This window comes from Falco biarmicus, chromosome 5, assembly GCF_023638135.1.
Source record: "Falco biarmicus isolate bFalBia1 chromosome 5, bFalBia1.pri, whole genome shotgun sequence".
Lineage (NCBI taxonomy): Eukaryota > Metazoa > Chordata > Aves > Falconiformes > Falconidae > Falco > Falco biarmicus.
Window position 1 is genome coordinate 19,603,268 of NC_079292.1, and position 22,333 is coordinate 19,625,600.

The 22,333-nt window shown below is 37.1% G+C and overlaps 1 protein-coding gene across 11 annotated transcripts in view; it reads right to left on the bottom strand.

The window, feature by feature from the left end:
* The window catches only part of CACNA2D1 (calcium voltage-gated channel auxiliary subunit alpha2delta 1), a 436,670-nt gene that overhangs the window by 112,878 nt on the left and 301,459 nt on the right, over nt 1–22,333 (bottom strand). For all 11 annotated transcript variants that reach the window (XR_008822121.1, XR_008822120.1, XM_056340748.1 and 8 more), the window contains exons 8-10: nt 2,378–2,447; nt 1,470–1,520; nt 301–400 (exon numbers count right to left, since the gene is read on the bottom strand). Coding sequence is in view for 9 of the 11 variants with exons in the window: in XM_056340748.1 (XP_056196723.1) it covers nt 301–400; nt 1,470–1,520; nt 2,378–2,447 (221 nt within the window). In the remaining 2 variants the exon portion in view is untranslated. The remainder of the gene's footprint in view (nt 1–300; nt 401–1,469; nt 1,521–2,377; nt 2,448–22,333) is intronic.

The window sequence follows — 22,333 nt, forward strand, 5'->3', positions numbered from 1 at the left end:
TTTGCATATACCAGTCAAATAGAAGATGTGTTACAGAGACCAGAATAATATACTAGAAAGGAGAATTTGGCTACAGAGGTTTTTTAATTTACTTTTGCCCTTCACTCAAATGTATAGATAGCAACAAATCTAGGACTTTCATTATATTTACAAGAAAACAGTAAGCCAAATGTTGTATTTTGCAATATATTTTAAGTCTCTTAGCAGCTTAACATTCAAGTATCTCATATGTGGCAATAAAACCAGTTTGCTTATGGCTTTGTTGACAATCCAAATTTTGTGGAAAGAACAGATACTCACTGAAACTACATTCACAAAGTCATCGTCAGACAAGGTCTCTAACATCTCAATGACTGAGGTGCGGATCAGCTTCAATGTCAATCCACTGACACTCCCGCTCCTAAAAGAAATCCACAAGATAATAGAAAAAATGATTTAAACAAATTTTATTTTAAATGTACAAAGAAAATACAGGACACCAACCAGCACTGTCACTGATTTCACACTAAATTTGTCAATAATTGTCCTGAATTCTCCAACTCATCAGGAGTATTGTTATAAAAATTAAGTCCAAAACTGCCATTCAAAGCCCCAGTCTTCTGGCTCAGGTGAAGTCATAATGATTCATTATTTCCTCATTTTCATTTCAAGAAATCTGTGTTTATCACCTTCAACCAATGCATTATCTAAACATTTTATACCCCTACACACAGATTTAGAGCTTTAGATTTTCAAATACTCAAATGACAGCTTGTTTGATTCAAGGCAAAACCTAAGCCGAAGTGAAGAGATAGCAAATGTTGATAAAACTCACTGATTATATGAAAGCACTTCACTACATTTAAAAGCACTAAGTGCAAATTCTCTTACTGAGAATTTTTTCAGCATAAAGCAATCTGTTTGACACATTAGGTTCAGTGCTTCCTTGAGTCCCTCAATATTAGCGAAACAAAGGAAGCTTTGCCAAGGCAAAGAGATAATTTTTATTAATTTCTTTGCTCACTTTCTATTAATGTTTTATAGTAACCAAATTTGGCAATTTTTAAATATGTACAGTAAAGCATGTGAAGTCTGCACACATTCTCACCCTTCAGGATCATGAAATCATGATTAAATGTACTGTTATGCTTCTAGTCATTTGGGTTTAGGTTTGTGTTTTACAATGAATCTTGGCAAGCATATGAATTTTTTTTAATTGATTATTTCAGTAATTAAGAAGATGAAAGCAGAATAATATTAAAGTGATTAAAACCCACTTTTTTGTCCACCATTTAAATAATTTTCCGATTTGGTTTGGGCCTTCTGGAACTATTTTTCCTGTGTATTTATTTTCTTCATACCAACATTTTTGGTCCTTGCATGTAAGGACTTCTTAATCCTCTCTCCATTTCTCTGCATACAGAGATTTGTTCAATATATCTAAGTACTTTTACCCCTCTAATATCAATACCCAGACATTAAACACTTACGCATCAACTAAAATAAGCATGTCTTTGGGAGATGCAGCTCCTTGGATATACCTGAAATAAATAAAGGGTGTGAATGACACAAACGTGAAAACACATTTGCTAGTGATGGAATACAATCTGTGATCTCTCCTCTAAATCTAACTGAACCAATTAAATTCTTCTATTGTGGCTAGTAGAAAAGCATGTGCTATCATTTTCTTTCTTGCTCTGTCCCACTAAGTAAACCAAAGCATAAACTACACTAGGAAAGTCGAAAGTAGGCATACTATTCAAAATTCACTATTTTCAGATGTTGATAATTGAAAAACATGAATGCTATTGCAAGAGCATAAAGATCTTGATGACAGATGAGTTATTAAGTAATAAAATGAGTCAGCCCAGCTTAGAGTAAAATACTTTGCCCTTTGAAAAAGTATATTCAACCAGTATGACTTCATGTATTAATACACATTACTATGACTCCAGACGCTTACAGAAAAAAAATTATGAGAAACAATCCCCTGTTCTCTTGTCTTTACCAATTTAGTGATTTTTTTGCTGGTCTAAACCACTGAGACATATTTTTAAACTCTTACAAAAGTCTGGAAGAATGGCTCAGTCTAATAATCTGAATTACATTTGATTTTGGCACAAAATTGAAGTTTTTAATTGCCTTATACCTATTTGTTAACCTCTCACGAAAAAATCCATGTAATGCAACCGTACAAGACACTCTAGTGGATATTGCGTAGTAAGTAGTATGATTTGAAAACTGTTTATTTAGAAGAATTAACTGATTTTTTTAAAAAGAAAATAGCAATAGGTAAAAGTAAGGACTACTAGATATAAATAATTTGAGAAATTTGTCTTTACAGTCATATGCATAAAGTAAGTGATGTGTATGCATAAGTCCTTTAAAGAAAGCTTACCATGGTCTTCTGCGAACATCATACAGATCTATCTTGTTTGGAGTTCGACTTTTATCTACCCATGGGGAAGCTAAAAAGGTAAAAAAAATACGTATAGAATAAATCAAAAACTTAATCTTAAGTATTCAAAATACAACAATATGATTCAATATCAGAGACTTTGCACTATATAAATATAAACATTTGTTATGGAAAAAAATTGTCTGTATTTGTGTAATCTGGTTTTGAAATACCTACATACCCCTATATGTATGAGCATATAATACAATCTGATAAATATATATATAATTAAGACCTTAAAGCGCCAAGTTGTGTTGAAGAAACAGTTACTGACTATAATTGTCCTCTGACTTCAATGGAACCAGAATTTCAACCAAAGTGCTTTAGAATATGAAATATTTTTTTTTATTTTTTAACAAGAAAGCACTTAATTTTGAAAACAGTTATGTTAATTATGTTGTATACAATAATACTGCATTGATCTAAAGCTCAGTTATGCATCTACACACTGACTTAAGAAAGCTTTACCTAAAAATGGAAATTAGAAAAGTAATATGAAAATATAATATCTTCTGGAAATAAAATGAGGTTGAGATATTTGTGTCACTGTTAAGAAAATGCTAAGATTAGTAACCATTTGCAAGCATTTAATCTAAGCTTTACTTTAATTTTCTGCAAGGGTAGGAAACTTTTCCTTACTAAAAACAAAATAAGCCTTTCAAAACCCTTTGATATCTTAACAAACACAAGTAAAAATGTGAAAAGTTATACGAAATGAAATAATGTTCTGCAAATTGCTCTCTTACTGTATGCCAACAACATTGGAGGAGCTATTTCCTGATGTTAATAATTTTCCTGTCTAGGAAATAAAGAAAGATATAGGCAGCTCCAGGATTCTTCCCAAAAAAGCATTCATCAAAGACAAATGGGAAGAATTATGATACCTCTATCCATTTAATATAAAAGAAGCCATCAGCTCAGAGTAGCTGTCTATTTTTGATTTTACTAAATGTACTCTTTCCTAAGTGATCATAACCTGATCTGGTACATCAGTTACCAGAACATTTAAACCAAACATAACCGACAGTATATATATATATCAGTATACAATTATCAGCCACTGAAAACACTGTATATTGATGCACAGCACAAGAACCTCAGACTCTATACCGTTATTTTCTACGATCTCAGACTAAACCACCTGATGGGTCCTTTGCAATCTAAAGGTATAAGGGTCTTTGAAATTTCTGAAAATGAGAGAACAGAATTTTTGGGAATGATATATGTCAATTTTGTAACTTAAGTATCATTATTTAGGTACACACAGGCTAAACTCAGCAGTATTTTATGAGTCTGAAGCCATGGTTAGCACGTTTGATCATGGACTTTTTGTGTCCGTCCAGACTAATGTATCCATTGGAATTCCATCCAAACCCCCATCCTTGACATACATTCCCTAAGACCTGCAAAATCTGCATCCAATGAACTCACTTCAGTTTGTATTATAAGTGGTTTAGGTAAAATAGCAAATATAAATCAAGGTACTGACCAACACTGCTGTATCTTTACCCAAACTTTCAACCTTTCCACAAAAAGTTATTCCATCCAATAACAGCTTATGCCCTATCATATATGTCCCTCTTAATCGACGCATATCTTGGACAGTCTTAATTAGCAGAGAATTATCTGAGCGTATGCATCTGGATTTATTTCAAAACAACAGATAAAAGGTAATTTACACTGCTACCTCTTAGTCATTTCCACTAAGTCAATTGAAAATTTTCTTTTTAGTTATTTTTCCGTATAAATGGTAAGTCCAACTCCTTAACTGCATTCTCCAAAGCAAATGATGGTGGTTCAAAGAGACTTTGAATGCAGGAGCTGATGGACCGTGCTTCTAACATCAACCTCCTCTGCTGTCACAGTGGATACTTACATAGGTATTAATTCAAAATTGAATCCATTTTCTAAAGGCTCACAAAATAACAGATTAGCTCCTTTGCTAACATAAATTATCTACTGAAAATCGTCACATGAACATTTAGCTACAATTTATCTTTTATAACCTTCAAGAAGATGGTAGTGTAACTTCACATACTATTTTGAGCTACAATCTAACTTTTCTAAATTCTGAATGAAAATTTACTGAAATACGGGTTAAGATTACATTTTGTCTGTGTAACAGAAGACAATCTGAGAAATAATTCAGCTACATTGTTCTTCAGAATTTGCAAGCTACAAAGATATGTTAATGTACCTGACAAAGTATCACTTCCTTGAGGTCAACACCAGTTGCCTGGACAGAACATACTTCAGAATCGGGCCCTTTAGACCAAACATAGTGTGGCAAATCTTTCAGAAATATGAAGAGGCAAAATAAATGTTAACTTAACCTTGCGAGGAAACACCAAATAATAAAATTTGAAATGCCTGTAACTTTCCCTAATATTTCCAAAAGCACCAAAAGGTTCTGTATAACAAAAGTTGGGGCTCTTTTAACTGTAATAAAAACCAGAAAATCACTTCTTGAAATTATGTTTCTTTCCTTCTCTTTATGGAGAGAATGCTCAGAAATTCTGGTTGAGACAGAGAAAAATGAAGGTTCTGAAGACATAGCTTTCCAAATCACTCTTCGGAGGAAGTCCTTCTGGCAACTAAGCCTCACATTCAGTTCTACCATAGTTTTTCAGTAATTTCCTGGATTGCAACAAAATTCAAACTGTCCTGTTCTGGCTACATATGTGTTATTAAGCTAAAAAGTACAACGGAAGGGAAGACATTCACCAGAACTAGAGTAAGAACTATTGAAACGGTCCAGTTATACACAAAAGAAACCATGAATAAACCACCTGGCACACTACTTACAGCCTGTCTAATCCTTTCGGAGATTACTGTGCGTGGTAACACTTGTAGTTTTTCATATTGGAGAAAGACTGAATGGTGAACGCAACTGTTAAATTCTACTTATCTTTCACTAGCTTGGCCCTTTCAGTACACACAGCCTGTAAAGATCGTCAGCAGCTTCACAGAGATCTGGAGAAGGTCTTCAGAAACATTACTTCTTGCCATACCACGAAACTGGTATGTTCTGTACCACATGTCAATAAGTTTCTTTTTCCTAATTAATATATTACCTTCTGCAGGACAAATTTTATAACAAACGCCTACATGCTTACATTTCCATGTGAGGAATTTTTTTTCTGGATTTATGGTGTGACTGCAAAATTTGTCATCAGATATTACTGGGTGCTGGATCATATAAATATTAATTAAGGAATTACAATGTTTACTGAGAAAACTAGTTCTATTGATTTTGTGATGTTTTCTACAACAGTTTATATAATCTAGTAGTAAGTCTCTGCATAGTGAAACATAAATAAGAACTCAGCCCCTAGTATCTAAAATTTCATTCACACCAAAGAAGTGCTGAATTCCCTCTTCAACCTCAAGAAGTAATATGATTAAATTACTCATTCATCCTAAGCTCTCTCTGGACTAACGCCTTTAATTTTAGATGGCTTTGAATGGTCTCAAATCTATTCACTGGTTTTGGTAACGTTCCAAGTATTTAAGGATCTTATTGAAATTGCTATTACTAGGAAACTGAAATTCCCCTAAAACGTTTATCTCCAATGATCTAATTTTGTATCCTGATTTCATCTTTTTAAAAATCATTTTTTAAAAAGATAATAAATGCTCTCTATGCAAAAATAAGTTATTATGCACTTTATGATTATACAGGAAATAATCAGAAGGGATGGAGACCACTGAAAAAGACATGGATTCCTTGGTCCATATACAGATCACACTATAAAGCCATTGGGGGAAACTGGCTTACATCTTACTGACAAAAGCCATTATGTGGTCTAAGATGAAAGCAAAATGAAATACCTCAAAAGATGATTACACGTTTTCCTAAAAAAAATATAAATAAATAAATTTGAAGATCGAGGATTTAGAGATTTACCGTTTTATTTATATAACTTATTGTTTAAAACATGCATTTTAATCAGATGCCTTGAACCTGGCTCACCAAACGCCTTGAAGAAGTCAGCCTCACTGTGTTTCATTGCTGCATACTAATATCTTTGAACTATTTCAACACTACACAGTTCTCTGTTGCATACATTAGGCTTTAGTCATGTTCTCCTTTGATGATTTTCTTGTTTGGCATATGGTTAGACTTGATATTTTATACATTATTCATTGGATTTGTTATCCCTCCCACTTCTGCTGTTTGTATTATGGAGATACAGGCCTGGCTACATTTCAAGCAAGAATAAGGCATACTCTTCTGTTATTTCTGCACATGTAGAGTGGAAATCCTCAGTTTTGTTGATAAATGCAAAAACGATTAATGCAGGACAGAGGCTGTCACAGGGTAAAGCCTAAATTAAAGTATTCTACAGGAAAGGCAGATCTTGGTTACATTTGCCCATTTTTAATTCATGAGATGATTCCAGAGGCATAGGTGATTGTCATGGGGGAGGCCTTCCTGAAAGTCCTGCCAAGTAAGACCCGTTACATCTGTCCTACTCTGCTAGTTAGGTATGCATGTGCAAGGAACAGAGACACACAGATGAATTATTAACAGTTTTACATCCCTGTAATGCATTTGGGGAGAGGCCTCATCTCAGAGGGTTACCAGGTAGTCAACCTCAACATAGCATGTACCAGGTTAGTCAAACAAGTATTTGTTAAAGTTGAATTTTACCTTGTTACTTCTCAAATAAACATTCATATGGTTATTCAAAACATCCATAAACACAGATAATGCAATTCCCTGTGCCAGATTCAGTAAAGTTTTCCTCAGATGGAGCAAAGATGCAACCTACAGCCTGTAGTTTCCCTTTAGTTTCATTTCAAACCTCTTCTCACCTTTTAGTGAATTTACATGAACAAACCTGCATTCAAGTACATGATAACCCACACTAGCTCGGAAATGTGGTGTTACTTAGCTTGCAGCTCAGAAAGAAGTCATGGAATTATTTTTCAGTAAAAGGTGGAAAGTGGTGAGACATGATAGCTAAAAATAATAAACTGATATAACTTCAACAGCCCCTAACATTAACCATCATAAAGCATTTTGCACCACTATATTTAGGACTCAGGATATTTCTGTCACACAATCCTAGATTGTTTACATTGGAAAAGACCTTAATATCATCAAGTCCAACCATTAACATAGCACTTTTCAATACCACCAGAGATGGTGACTCAACCACCTCCTTGGGCAGCCTGTTCCAACACTTGGCAACCCTTTTGGTGAAGAAATTTTTCCTAATATCCAATCTAAACCTCCCCTTGTGCAACTTCAGGCCATTTCCTCTTGTCCTGTCACTTGTTACTTGGGAGAAGAGACCAACACCCACCTCACTGCAACCTCCTGTCAGGTAGTTGTAGAGAGCAATAACGTCTCCCCTCAGCCTCCTTTTCTCCAGGCTAAACAACCCCAGTTCCCTCAGCTGTTCCTCATCAGATTTGTGCTCCAGATACTTCACCAGCTTCCTTGCTTTTCTCTGGACACACTCCAGCACCTCAATGTCCCTCTCGTAGCAAGGGGCCGAAAACTGAACACAGTGCTCCAGGACAACCACAGAATCACAGACAGAATGGTCAGGGTTGGAAGGGACCTCTGGAGATCACTTAGTCCAGCCTCCTGCTAAAACAGGGTCTCCCAGAACATGTTGCGCAGAGTCATATCCAGGTGGGGTTTGAATGCCCCCAGAGAAGGAGACCCCACAGCCTCTCCGGGCAGCCTGTTCCAGGGCTCTGTCACCCTCACGGTAAAGAAGTTTTTCCTCATATTCATATTACAACCCTAGTGGATCTGCATGGCAAGGTTTTGGTAGCAGAGAGGCTACAGGGGTGGCTTCTGTGAGAAGCTGCCAGAAGCTTCTCCTATGACAAATGGAACCAATGCCAGCCATCTCCAGGATGGACCCACTGCTGGCCAAAGTCAAACCAATCATCGATGGTGGTAGCGCTCTTGTGATAACATATTTAAGAAAGGGAAACAAAAAAAAAATCCATGCAACAATTGCAGCAGAAGAGAGGAATGAGAATATGTGAGAGCAACAACTCTGCAGACACCCAGGGCAGTGCAGGAGATGCTTCAGGTGCTGGAGCACAGAGTTCTCTGTAGCCCATGGTGAGGACCATGGTGAGGCAGGCTGTCCCTCTGCAGCCCACAGAGGACCCCACACTGGAGCAGCTGGAAGCCCAAAGGAGACTGTGACCCTGTGCGAAGCCCACGCTGAGGCAGGTTTGCTGGAAGAACTTGTGACCCCACAGGGCACTATGCTGGAGCAGCCCATTCCTGAAGGACTGCACCCCATGGAAGGGATCCACGCTGGAGCAGCTCATGAAGAACTGCAGCCTATGGGAAGGACTCACATTGGAGAACGTTCTCCAACAGGAGGGACCCCATGCTGGAGCAGGGGAAGAGTATGAGGAGGAAGGAGCAGCACAAGCAACATGTGATGAATTGACCATGAGCTCTATTCCCCGTCCCCCTGCACTGCTGGAGCAGAGGAGGTAGAGAAATTGAGAGTGAATTTGAGCCTGGGGAGCAAGGAAGGGTGGGTGGAAGGTGCTTTTAAGTTTTGTGTTTTAGTTCTCATTACCCTACTCTGAATTGAATGGCAATAAATTGAACTAATTTCCCCAACTTGAGTCTGTTTTGCCCATGACAGTAACTGCTGAGCGATCCCCCTGTCCTGATCTCAACCCACAAGCCTTTTGTAACATTTTCTCTCTTCTGTCCAGTTGTGGAGGGGAGTTATAGAGTGATTTTGGTAGGTACCTGGGTACCACCTGGGTATCCAGCCAGAGTCAAACAGTCCTGCTGGCCATGCTATTTCTGATAAAAGCCAGGATACTATTGGCCTTCTTGGCCACCTGGACACACTGCTGGCTCATATTCAGCCAGCTGTTGACCAACACCCCCAGGTCCTCTTCTAGCAGGCAGATTTCCAGCCACTGTTCCTCAGGCCTGAAGTGTTGCATTGGGTTATTGCGATCTAAGTGCAGAACCTGACACTTAGCCTTTTGAATCCCATATTATTTGCCTCAGCCCATCAATCCTGCCTGTCCAGATTCCTTTGCAGAGATTTCCCACCCTCAAGCAGATTAATACTCCCGCCCAACTTCCTGTCACCAACTTACTAAGGGTGCACTCGATCCCTTTGTCTAGATCATTGATAAAGACATTCAACAAAACTCACAGCAATACTGAGCCCTGGGGAACACCACTTGTGACTGGCTACCAAGTGGGTTTAAATCCATTCACTACAACTCTGGGCCCGGCTTCATAATGACACCTTGGATTAATAACTGATCAGTACCATCCCCCCCAAACAGAGATTGTTCCTGACTAGCTCTGTGCTACCACAGAATATGTTCAGTCAAGAATGAATGCAGCCGTTTCCTAACTATTTTACTTAGATAATGACTTAAAATTGTCAAAAGGTCAAATTATCTCCAAGTAAAACCTTATCTAACATAAACAGCTCTGTGGAATGTCCTCTGTAATTTTTACAGCACCATCACCATAAAAAAAAAAAAAAAAAGGGTAATCATCTCATAAAGTTTTGTTCAGAATATATTACTTACGTGGTTATGGGCAATGCAGTTTCATCCCAAATCAGTTCAGCAATGATTTTTATATGGGAACAGTCCATACACAAACACATGCATTGCTTTATTGGTCCCAATATGCCAAAATAAACAAAAGCAATTTGAATGTGTAACAAACACTGCTGTCTGCAACCTAAAATTAACCTCTCAAATGTATCTGTGTTGTCTCCATTCAGAAGCAAGTATTTCTGCTTCTGCTGATGTTACAAAAGGGTTAAGGTTTAATCTTAAGAACTCAGAAGTAGTCATGCATCCTAAGTTCGAACAGCTAGTGTTAAGTACCTTGTTTGTTTGAAAGTAATCTTTGTATACTTGTATGCAATAAATCCAGACTGATATGGTTTAAGACCATATATGCGGACTACAAAGGAGAACTCTAGCCAACTGAATAGAGGAGAGGGCAGATTTACAGACCCTCGAGACCACTGAAGACCTCCGCTCTGGACAGCTGGGCATGCATGAGGGAGAGGGCGAATACTGTAATTAGTATTGGGCAATCTCATGAATATGTGTGCCTTTTACAGGAAACATTTTGAATATGTATACATGTACTGCATAAAAAGAGCTACCTGAGAGAAGGAAGCTATGCACATTAGGTGGAGCGAACCCCTGTGCATCCAGCACTGCAATAAAGAATGGCTGCTTCTTAATGCAACATTGGTGTTAAGTCTTATTCCCTATTAAGTTAAGTCATATTCCCTATTTCAGTGACACACATATAAACTGAATTTCATCCTCAATACATGTGTTGTTTGCATTGGTTTCACCCGGGCTAGCTACAATCCCCGCAAAGGAGGATGGAATATCAGAGCTTGGTGGATCTGTTTGCACAGAACAACAACACTCAGCACATCAGATTTGAAAAATAAGCCAGAATTAAACATATTGTAAGATTTTCCATATCATGAGTATGGTTAGATCCAGACATGTCAGCCCATGTCCTTTCCTCCCAGATTTCAACAATAAAAAAAAAAGAAAAAAGAAAGAAAAGAAAAAAAAATGTGAACAATGCTCAAAGAGGCTTATTTCAATGTAAAAAGTAGAACTATCCAATTTATACACTAATTGCACTACTTGATAATTTATAAGATGGATTACTGAGAAAGTGTTTTGGGTTTGGTTTGGTTATTTTACTTTAAAGGTTCCTTTAAATGTTAAGTTGTTAACAGGAACTAACAGCTATTAAATACAAAACCCTTTGCAAAAAAAAGAAGGTGAAGTTCTCAGTTTTTCAAGGCTTTTCATTCATTTTGTATAGATTTTTTAGGCTTTTTACTCTCTTAGTATCTGCTTCAGTAATGACTTTCTTTGGAAAGTTCAATATTATGGCCGCAACACTATTGCTTACCATTAATGCTTAACACAAGAGCAGCTGTGCACAGCAAGTCCTTCATCTGGAGATACACCATTTTATTTTATACGAAATTGATTTCTAAAGCTCTTCCATTATTAATTTGTCTAAGCAGGGAATGCTCCAGTAGCTGAATGAGACCTGCTCCACTGACATCTGGAAATAGGTTCAAGATTTTTTTATTTTTTAAGAAGGGAAAGCAATAATACTAGCTCTTCTCTATCCTTATTTTAATCTAAGAATCTCAAGAGTTTAAGGAAAAAAATATTTTTCTGGATAATTAGCACCACAGAATTATATTTTCTTTATCTATGAATTCCTTTATTTAACACCTTTAAGCCCCAATTACATAGGAATATCCTAGTAAAACACTGGCATGAGGGATCTAAAGAGATTTTTTCTCTAATTAATTGAAGTTCCTATCATAGTGTACTTATTTATTATATAGATAAACAAAGTAAGGCTAAATATAAGGCAAATCTAGAATAAAAAAGGGAAAGAATACAATCTAGAGTAAAAAATGGGAAAGAATAGAACGGCTCTTATCACTGTACTCTCCAGCACTGATATTACAAAGATCCTGAGAAGATTAACACATCTGCTGATGTCTAAACAATGCTATGAATTTAGGTATGGGTTAATAAATATAATAATAGCACACTGAATCTTATAGAAACTTGGTGTTACACTTATTCCTGGCTTGAATTCCTACCTGTGGACGATCACTGAAAAAGTCATTTTACCTCTCGACACCTGTTTCTTTAATCTGCAAAATGAAGACAGTGATATTTTTACTACCTTTAAACCAGAACGGGTTTTGGGGATGAAAATTAAGCTGTGTGGTATATTCCGTGGAGTTTATATATGCCCTGCAGTAATAGCACAAAATAATGTAGGGGTGTTTGAGAACATGAAGCCTCCTAGAACAGGACTGGAGAACCTTGTAGTCCAGAAGAAAGAAAACAGCATCCAGAGCTGTCCTTTGGGAATGGCTGCCAGCATGTGTTGCCCCTTCAGTCACACTGTGGGGCTGCCTAGGGGATTCTAATAAAACTCTGACTTGTTCTGTTTACTAGTACAGATATATCTTTGAAGCCGAGGGAGCAGATGAGCTTAAGAAATACCTTTATGCATGATTAAGACATACTCAGATATACTTAAATTAAGATTATGTAGGCACTCAATTCCAACACTGCAGTCTTGTTCGGTATCTACTAATTTCGCTAAGAATGATTTTAACTTCACAGATACTTTGCAACTTGAATTAAATACTTCTCGAGTAAACAGTCATATCTTCATAAATAACAGGACTGCCAACATTCTGAAATGCTACTTCATGGCTAGTTCACCTGGAAGTCTGCCAAAGAGTCAGTCTCCTTCGGAAATACTATTTCTCTTCATTAGTATGAAGTTCCCAATGTTCACCTAAGAATTCAATATTGTAGCACCTCTTACTGGCTTTCTTGTAGTTATATGCATCTGGGCTGTCCTCTACCCATTTTATTTCTTCTGCTACCATTTTTCTGTAACACAGGTAAGGTCAAACAAAAATGACAAATACGTTTTTAAGTTATGTGATAAGAAAAGGGCCACAGAACTGCAGCCTGGAGGCTACTTTTTCCTCTATGAAAAAAAAAAAAAAAAAGAACAAAAACCAACAGAGAGAAGTCACAGAGCTATGCAGCACTTTGGGAGAGTGGAAGTCGACAGACATACCGTATTGGGAAAGCAAGTTTTAAATGTAATTTCCCATATGCCTTTGTTAAATGCCCAGATGGAAGTGGGGAAATTTGGAACATCTGGGGACAGGGTAGTATTTCTTTTTCAGTTTTATTTTTGTTACGAATTGCCTCAGCTTTTCATACCTTGACCAAGTGTGGCAGATTTCCACCTTCAGCACACTGCAGACCAAATACTGTCACACTGACTTTATGTTCAACATTTCCTCATAAAAAATGCTGAATCTATACATGTATCATCATACTGCTGTTATTGCTATATAAACCCCACTAACTGGAACCTGAAACCATCCATATCAGTACTACTCTTTCAAGTACTACCTTTGACAAATTTTATTTAGTATACTTTATTTACAGAAGTTGGTGTTGCTGATAAAACAGTTTTCTTACTAAACATTCATCTAAATCAATGTTGTGTTTTTGTGTGAGTAATCCTTTGCAGACAAACTTTCTTAAGCGTATTTATTGCTATAATTAGAAAGCCTCCTATATCATAGTTAACCACAAATAAATGTCAGCTGTCTGGAGTCCAAAACAAAATGCATTCTTTACTAAGGGTATTAGCCTATAAAAAACCCAAACAACCCCACCCCCACCCCCCCCAACAACAAAACAGAGAAAGGTGGTATCAGGCAAAAGTACATCAATACATAAAATGTTTTTAAAATTTGTTTAAGTAGTAATTGCTACAGTGAAAATAATATGCTTCCTATTGCAGTATTTTAGTGAAACATTGATTAACAATTATAATCCTCATTACCTCTATAATTAAGAAGGATTTCAGGTTTAAAAGAGGAACTCATTTGTTTGTACCTACACTTCCAAGTATCGTGCCAAAAAAATGACATTACATTGTACTTTGAGATAGCTGCTTTCTAAAACCCAGCAGTGTAATTAGCTGGGTAGATACCTCACAAAAGGTAAGTAACTTAATATCTGTCAAACCATATTAAACTATTTAAATTACATTTATTTGTTTTTGTGTAACAGATTTATTCACTGCTCTGTGGTTAATTATAAATGAAATCTGCAGTTTGATCTATATTAAAGCACCTTTCTGTCTACATGGAGTCAACAAAGCTCTACATGTGCAAGCCCACAGGGAATAAATTCAAGATTTAAAAAAAAAAAAAAAAAAAAGAAAAAGTTTCATTTTTCAATTTCCTGCCACCAAAGAAAAAAATCTCTTTGGAAACAATATCATTAAAAAAACAAACAAACAAACAAAACCTGACCTACATTATAGATTCTAGGTGGACCTGCTTGAGCAGGAGGGTTGGTCCAGGTTACTTCTCTGATTCTATGATTATTGCCACTTATTCTTATCTTTAAAAAAGGCATCATCTATTCTGTATTAGATAGTCCATATCTGGTGAATGAGATCCATCCTTCCAGAATATTAATCCATTTCAAGTGTCTATTTGAAGTATCTTATCCTCTGAGGATGACTATATTTTCCCTTTTCTTTTAAAGCATTCCAGAAAAGAAACTTTTGGTTATTAACATACCATGTTGTGATATTTGCTGGTTTATGTCTTTGCAAGTTTCAATGGGATTGGAACAAATTGGTAACTTCAATGATCTTGCTAAAATGCTGTAGGATTACTGCTTTCACTTTGAGTCAAAAACTACTGAAGCACTATGTCTGGACTAGAATTAGGCAAGTGTCATCTTAAAATGACATCTTAAAAGCTAATATGAGTTTCTACAATTAGAAGTATAAACTCAAAAATTAGGCAGAAAGATGTATATCTACTATCTACTACTGAAAAAGTGCTTCAACATTTATAATAAATTGTGCTCTCTTGCCATTTCACAGAGAACTGAAATTTTAAAATTGGTGGCTAACAGTTTTCCCACTGAAACTCTTCTGGTTTTGTTTACTGTTTCCAAAAACTTTGCCTTTCAGAATTCCATATCAAATTTCAGGAGGGTTTGCTTTAAAAACCCCACAAAATACATTTCAGCTTTCTTTCATTTAGAGGTGAAAAGTGAGTCTTATTTATGAGTTATACATAAATAGTGGAAAACGGTTCCCTTGCACAACAAAGGCTAATAACTTCTACAAATATTTTTAAACCTGGTGGATTTGTAAAACAACTAGAATTGAAAACATGAATTCAACACAACTGAGCCTTAAAACAAAAACAAAAAGGAAAGAAAAGTTATTTATATGACCAGTCCTATCTTGCCATCTGCAGATAACTCAGCTAAAATTCTGTTTGCAACTTGAAAGTTAAGAAAAAGGAAGGGTTTTCTCATACAGGTCATGTGGGACATGTTCAGAAAACCTGATTGTAACTTCCTATTTAACAGAAGAAAAGAAGATGTAACTAATTCCCCAAAATGCTACCAAGTAAATCAAGATCCTTTGTTTTCTGTGATGAATCAAAACAGCCCCTGAGTATGCACTGGACAGTAGTGCAGGATAATGACCTCAAGGTCCCTGTGGCTGCAAGTCAGACAGACCCATACAGATAACAGTATCATGTCTAACAGGATGCAATACATATTCACTACACGCCTTTACATCTGGGTCTGGCTTTTCTGGTCAGACTTGTCAATGTAAAATGTAACTGAAATTCTGATTTCAGTTACATACTGGCACATGGATATTTAAAACTGCTGATATCTTTTCCTTTTTTTTTTTTTTTTTTTTTAATTCCCAGATTTCAATGCAACTTGAATTTAATTTTACTGAATCTAATCTCATCCATCACATTGTATCTTCTTGCTATGGAAATTAAGTTTAGCAACAAAACCTTAAACAACAGAAATCCCTCCCATATAGCTTTATGAGAATGTTTTATTTACCTACATATCAGTCACAAAGGATTTTGTGCATACTGATTACAAGGATAAATCTATCTGCAAAAATGCCTCTTGTATGGTATGCTTGTAACACGAAGACATTACAGTTGGCTGTGAAAAAACTGTGCCTAAGCCATTTGATTTCATTGACTTCACAATTCCACCAGTCTGTTAACTTGTTTTAACAATTTTAACATACTTTAACTGTTGCTATGAATTATTAAATATATATATAAACAAAGAAGAAAATAAAATAAATGCTCAGAAAATATCCAAATTTTGGCCAACAGTATATTAAACCTGTAACATTTCACATTTTTAATGTGTTAGTAGTAGGTCTGTGTTAATGACAGATGAAATGGCCAGTTGCAACTTGAATAGAACCATAAAATCATGCAGAATCCAAAGTACTTGCAAGCTAACTTCATTATATCCGGTGTAATAAATTCAGATTGTTTGCAAACAAGCACTGCATGGCCTGTGCCTAGTTTTTTCACTGATGGATAAACATGAACAGAAAACATATGGAGTCTTCTTTTCATCCTCCATTAATAAGGCAGCAAATGCAATTTAGTTTCTGAGCAGAAGGAAGTTGTCTGGTGCTACTTTCACATTTTTTCCCCTTTAAGCAAGAGGGAAATTTTTAAGCGAAGGCAGAAAAGATTATGGAATCAATTGTAGTCTCATGCAAACATGATGAAATGATTCTGTTCCTTAAAAATGAAGGGCCTTACATGCACTAGCAGGCTCTGCAGGCTCCTAGGCCATTGCTGCCTGCGTTCAAGCCCATGTTTATAAGGTGCAGATGTGTAACCTGGGAGTGCTGATGTGGGAAGAGGGAAGGGACAAAAAGCTGCAAGAAATCTCCTGGAAACCTCTGTCTCTTGGTTTCAGAGCTTCATTCAAGCTCAGACCCTTGCTCCTTGCCCAGTCTACACTGTATGGATGTCTGTGTACCGTGTTGTATTTTGCTTATCCTGACCCTGTGTCTTGTCATTGTGGACTTGTTGGGCTGACATGTGAAGCTGACCCCAGGACAAGCACTGCATGCACCAAGAGGTCTCAGTATGTCCAACATTTTTAACATTGTCTTTGCCACACGTTAGTATGTGTGTTGAAGAAAAATTAATAAACAACCCCCTACTTCCTAAAACAAGCACCGAGTACACTGTTACTTCTGAACTGACAGTAATCCTAATAAATAGACTAAGACTGGAATTAAGTTGAAAAGCTTTCTCCATGTGGATGAGTACCTTTGCCATGGCTAATCCATCAGCTGTGCACTTCCATACTGGCCCAGCAGTGCTGGTACTCCTTGATACTCTCTGATACCATGGACAGATACTGAAACGTAACTAGACATTTTATGAAAACAACTACACATGATGTTGTTTCTGTTGTTCTGAATGACAGTATTTAAGATTTATGTGAGAATTTCTAAATTTTCTTTCAGAAGTGTGAGAAAATACAGAGTGAAAAGGAAAACTGCTGTGATGGAAACTGCTCGCCCTCTCCATCTTCTATTTATACACATTTGTAAGATTCCTCTAAGCCTCATCTTCTCCAGGCTGAAAGCTAGCTCTCTCAGCCTCTCCTCCAAGTCCTTTATCATCTTTGCTGGTTTTCAGTAAGTCCCTGTCTCTCTTCTACTGCAGACCCTAGAACTGGATCTTCCACTCCATAAATGTCTCACCAGTGCTAAGTCAAGGGAATCACCTCTTTCACCTGCTAGAAATGCCTTGCCTAATGCATCCCAGGCTGTTGTTGGCCATGTCCAACTTGTCTGTCAGGGCCTCCGTTTTTTGTTTGGTTGTTTTGTTTTTTTTTTCTGTAAAGCTGCTTTTCAGCTAGGCAGCCCCATGAAGGTACTGGTGCCTGTAGTTGTTCTTCTACCAGATGCAGAACTTTGCATTTCCCTACGTTGAACTCTGTAAGATTCCCATCAGCTCAGTTCTCCAGCCTGTCGAGATCCCTCTGAATGGCAGCAAAGCTATCTTATGTATCAGACACTCTCAATTTTGAATCACCTACAGACTTGCTGAGGGTGAACCCTGCCCCATCATCCAGGTGACTAATGAAGATGTTGAATAGCACTGGCCCCAGTATTGAATCCTGGGGTACACTGATTTTGACTGGCCTCTGGCTGAACTTCATGTCACTTCTCATAACCCTTTGAGATCAGCAGTTCAGACAGTTATCAGTCCACCTCACTGTCCATTTATCTAAGCTGTACTTCATCAGTTTGTCTATGAGAATATTAAGGGAAACCATGTCAAAAGACTTCCTTTTGAAGTCAAGACAAATAACATCACTGCTTTTCCCTCATCCACCAAGTCTGTCATCTCCTCGCAGACAGTCATCAGGTTGATCAGGCATGATTCCCCCTTTCACCCATGTTGACCAGTCTCAATCACCTTGTCCTCACTATGCTTTAAAATAGTTTCCAGGGGACTTGCTCCATCGATTTCCTAAGGACTAATGTGAGTCTGACACATTGTAGTTCCCCAGATCCTCTTCTTGCCCTTCTTGAAGATACAAGTGACACTTGTTTCCTCAGGAAAGAAGGAACCTCAGGAACTTCTCCCAGTTTCTGTGATCTTTCAGTGATAAGCAAGGATGGTCTTGCAATGACGTCCAGCAGTCCCCTCAGTATTCATGGGTGCATCCCATCAGGTCACAAGGACTTGTACATGTCTAGTTTGTTTAAATGTTCCCTAACCTGAACCTCCTTCACTGAGGGTAAGTCAACCTTGCTCCAGAATTTCCTTCTGACCACAGAGGCCTGCAATTACTAAGGGCTGGTCTGATGACTAAGGACTGAGGTGAATAATGTAATGAGTAACTTGGCCTTTCCCATGCCTTTTGTCAACAATTTCCCTGCTCCAGCATGGAGCAGCCAGACCACATTCTGCAGCAAGTCCTTATTTTCCTTAGTCTTTCTTTTGCTGCTAGTGTTCCTGTAGAACAGGGGTCCTCAAACTATGGCCCGCAGGCCAGATACAGCCCCCCAGGGTCCTCAATCCGGCCCCCAGTATTTAAAGACCCCCCCACCCCGCCGGGGGTTGGGGGCGGGGGGTGAAACCAAGCAGCCACAGATGACTGCCTGCCACTTCATCCGCATGCCACCCCCCTGGTTAAAAAGTTTGAGGACCCCTGCTGTAGAAGCTCTTCTTGTTGCCCTTCATACCCCTCACCAGGTTCAACTCCAGGGGGCTTTGGCTTTTCTAACCATGTTTCTACATGCTTGGACAGTGTCTTTATATTCCTCCCAGGTCATCCGTCCTTGCTTCCACCTTTTGTACATCTCCCTTTTAAACTATGAATTTTATCAGGTATCTTCCTCACCTGAAGATAAGAGATTCTTGTCTTGATTCTGGTACAACTCCATAAATGTATGCAAAAAGGATAATGCATTACAATGCTGAAACCATCTCTTGAAAGAAAGACTGATATGTGATATATAACTTTAAATATAAGAATGAGTATCTATTACATCCTTCTCAAAATTCCATTCACTTTATTTGTTTATACTTTTGAGCTCTTCTATTAAAATACCGTTTACTTACTCTTGAGTTGTTCTGAGCTCATAGAACAGCTAATAGAAATCTTAAAATTGCTATTGGCATCTTCATATCAAAATGGATGGTTGCCAGCACAGTAACAGAGCTTAGCATTTTGCTGCAGAAGTATGCTGCTACTGAAAATAATGAAAATGTTGATACTAAGTACCCTCAGTTATATTTAAAAGTATTTGAGGCAAGACACACATTCTTAAATAATCTAAAGAAGAAAAAGTTCTGTATGAGGAAACTCATAGTGATTCTTTAAATCAAGCTGATTAAAGACCTAACTGAAAGAGGTGAAAAAATAGGTTTGAGGCCCATGGAGGTCTCCTGCACCTTTAGGTTTTCTCCGCCATTTCTGGTTTGATATTTGAGAGTGAGAGCTGAACAGAGTATACCCTAGGGGAAAATAGTTAATAAACAAAAAGAAGTAATGTATTAATCTATCAAGAGAGACGCTGAGCTCAGTGCAGTCTCTGATGTTTCTATTGGGGCACCTTGTATGGTAAACATAGGAAGAAGCTGTACAGTTAGTTCCCTTCTATGCCTGGCATAGGTTCTGCCATCACTGCATGTATCGACATGTATGTGTGTTTATGTATATATCTCTAATACTCAGCTTCTTGCATATCATTATCTACCTAATATCTTCCTAAATCTGGCTTGCCTAGATATATTTTCTTCTCCTTCAAAAAAACCACAAAGGTAACACCACATAGAATATGGTTTTCTCCTCAGTAAAAAAGACATTTTGCATAAGGAACGTTTGATGGACGAATGAAGTTGTAACATTAAAGGAAGCAAACACTTTGGTACCATTACTTCCTCTACCTGATGCTGTTAGTTATTTTTGGTAAATTAAGTTTCTTATTCTATTGCAACTAATTACTATTGTATCTAACCCTAATAACATATAGGGTATAAAGAAGGTCTGAGGAAAGGAACTGCCACATGTCTCAGTCTAGGTCACTGTCAGAAGGAAATTGTCCCCTGTCTTGTCCTCTCGATAGAGACAAGGGAACACAAATGTACCAGAGGCAGATAAGCACAGCTGAAAAGTATGTGAAATCATATATGTGATGCTAGAGGAGTGTATAACAGTGCCAAAAATAGAATATATGTAGAAAACAATGGGATATATGTAATAGAAAAATAATCTTATATTTCACACGTACTTTCCACCCATAGGTTCACTCAGAAAGATCCCCTCATGCTGCTGGTTACTATGGTGACAAGGACAGCCCAGGTGCCTATTTAGGGCAGAAGTGATGTAACATCTAGCCCATTACTCGAGGCAGTGGGATACTATCAGATAAAAACATTAGTTCAAGAAACCTGTGACTGAAGACACCCTCTATAGCTTAGAAGTACCAAAGATTATTTTTTTTAAAGAACAAAAACTGAGTTGATATATTTCAAATAATAATGAGCAGATTTATCTATGCATTTTGATTTTGATTTTTTACACTTCCAAATTCTTTCAGAAATATAATCACTATGGAGAAATTAATCAACTTTGAAGCAGGGTTACCTAAGGCAAATATAAGGAAGCAATGTTTTACAATTTATAATATCATTTTCAAAAAGCAAATGTGAAAAGCCCATTCCAGCATATGAAACTTAATTTCGTTTTCAGAACATTTGTGTGTGTCAGCAAATTGAGAGAAAGAGTTCACAAAACAAGAAAGATGGACAACCTTGCACAAAGACCAGTTCTAAAAATCTAAAACTCAAACAGCTTACCAATTTGAGCTATAAATAGAAGGAACTGGGAAGAAGGTGGCACACAGAACAAAACACACACACAACTTAAGGACTGTCAGACTCCTCCAGGTTACTGTGTGTGTACGTGCAGAATTTAAGAATTGGGGAATTACCCAGAATTTTATTAATTCAAATTCTGACAGGACTAGACAGCTAATAAGAACTTAGGCATTTAGGTATGGAATAAGCAGGAGGTATGAGGATTTGAGTTTTATACTAAATTTAAATTTGTGTTTAGACAGATTATACACAAGCAACATATCTACCTTCAAAATGGGGACAACAAGCTTCTCCCATTTTATAGAGGTGCTCTATGGAAGAACACATAGAGATTCTGAAGCTCCTGTGCTGTGTTGGTAAACAACTGGACTTGACAATTTAGCTAGATATACAAAATTGTTCAATATATGAGATAATCTTGCACTTGAAAATTAATTTCCTAGATATTGGCACAGAGATGCATTTAAGAAACACTTCTTTCTCAGCACTTGGAAAACATCACTATACAGTAAGCAGTGAAAAATGGTGACCCCAACCAGAGTACTAATATATCCCAAAAGCATTGAAACCGAACACTTGGAAATAAAAGAGAGATGAAATTAGCATTTTAAATGTTATTTTTTCTGCAACATCTCACTGTATTTATTTCATGAGCATCTAGCATGACAAAACAAACAGGATTTGATGCTATGCTATGAAATAGTCTTCCTGTAAACTAGCCTAAGGCAGTTTCTCTGTCTGTGCTAGCAGTTGTGCTAATGATATGGTAACAGCTTCAGAATAATCCCTTTCACCCTCAGAAACACAATCAATCCTGTATAAAGAGAAGAGAAAGGTTCTTTGAGTTCTGCCTTAGCCTGTTGTAGGCAAGAGACAAGACAATTGTGTGTAGTGGACTCATTATTCTGTCACTGCTAACAGCATCACTTAAGAACATCAGGAGCACAGGCAGTATGCCTCGTCACAAAGAAAAAAAAAAAAAGCGCCTTTCCATTAGCTAGGACACATCAAATATCAAATTAAGGCTAATGATGATCTAAATACAGTAAAATAAACATCTATTTTAATTAATTACTGTGATCCAGTAATG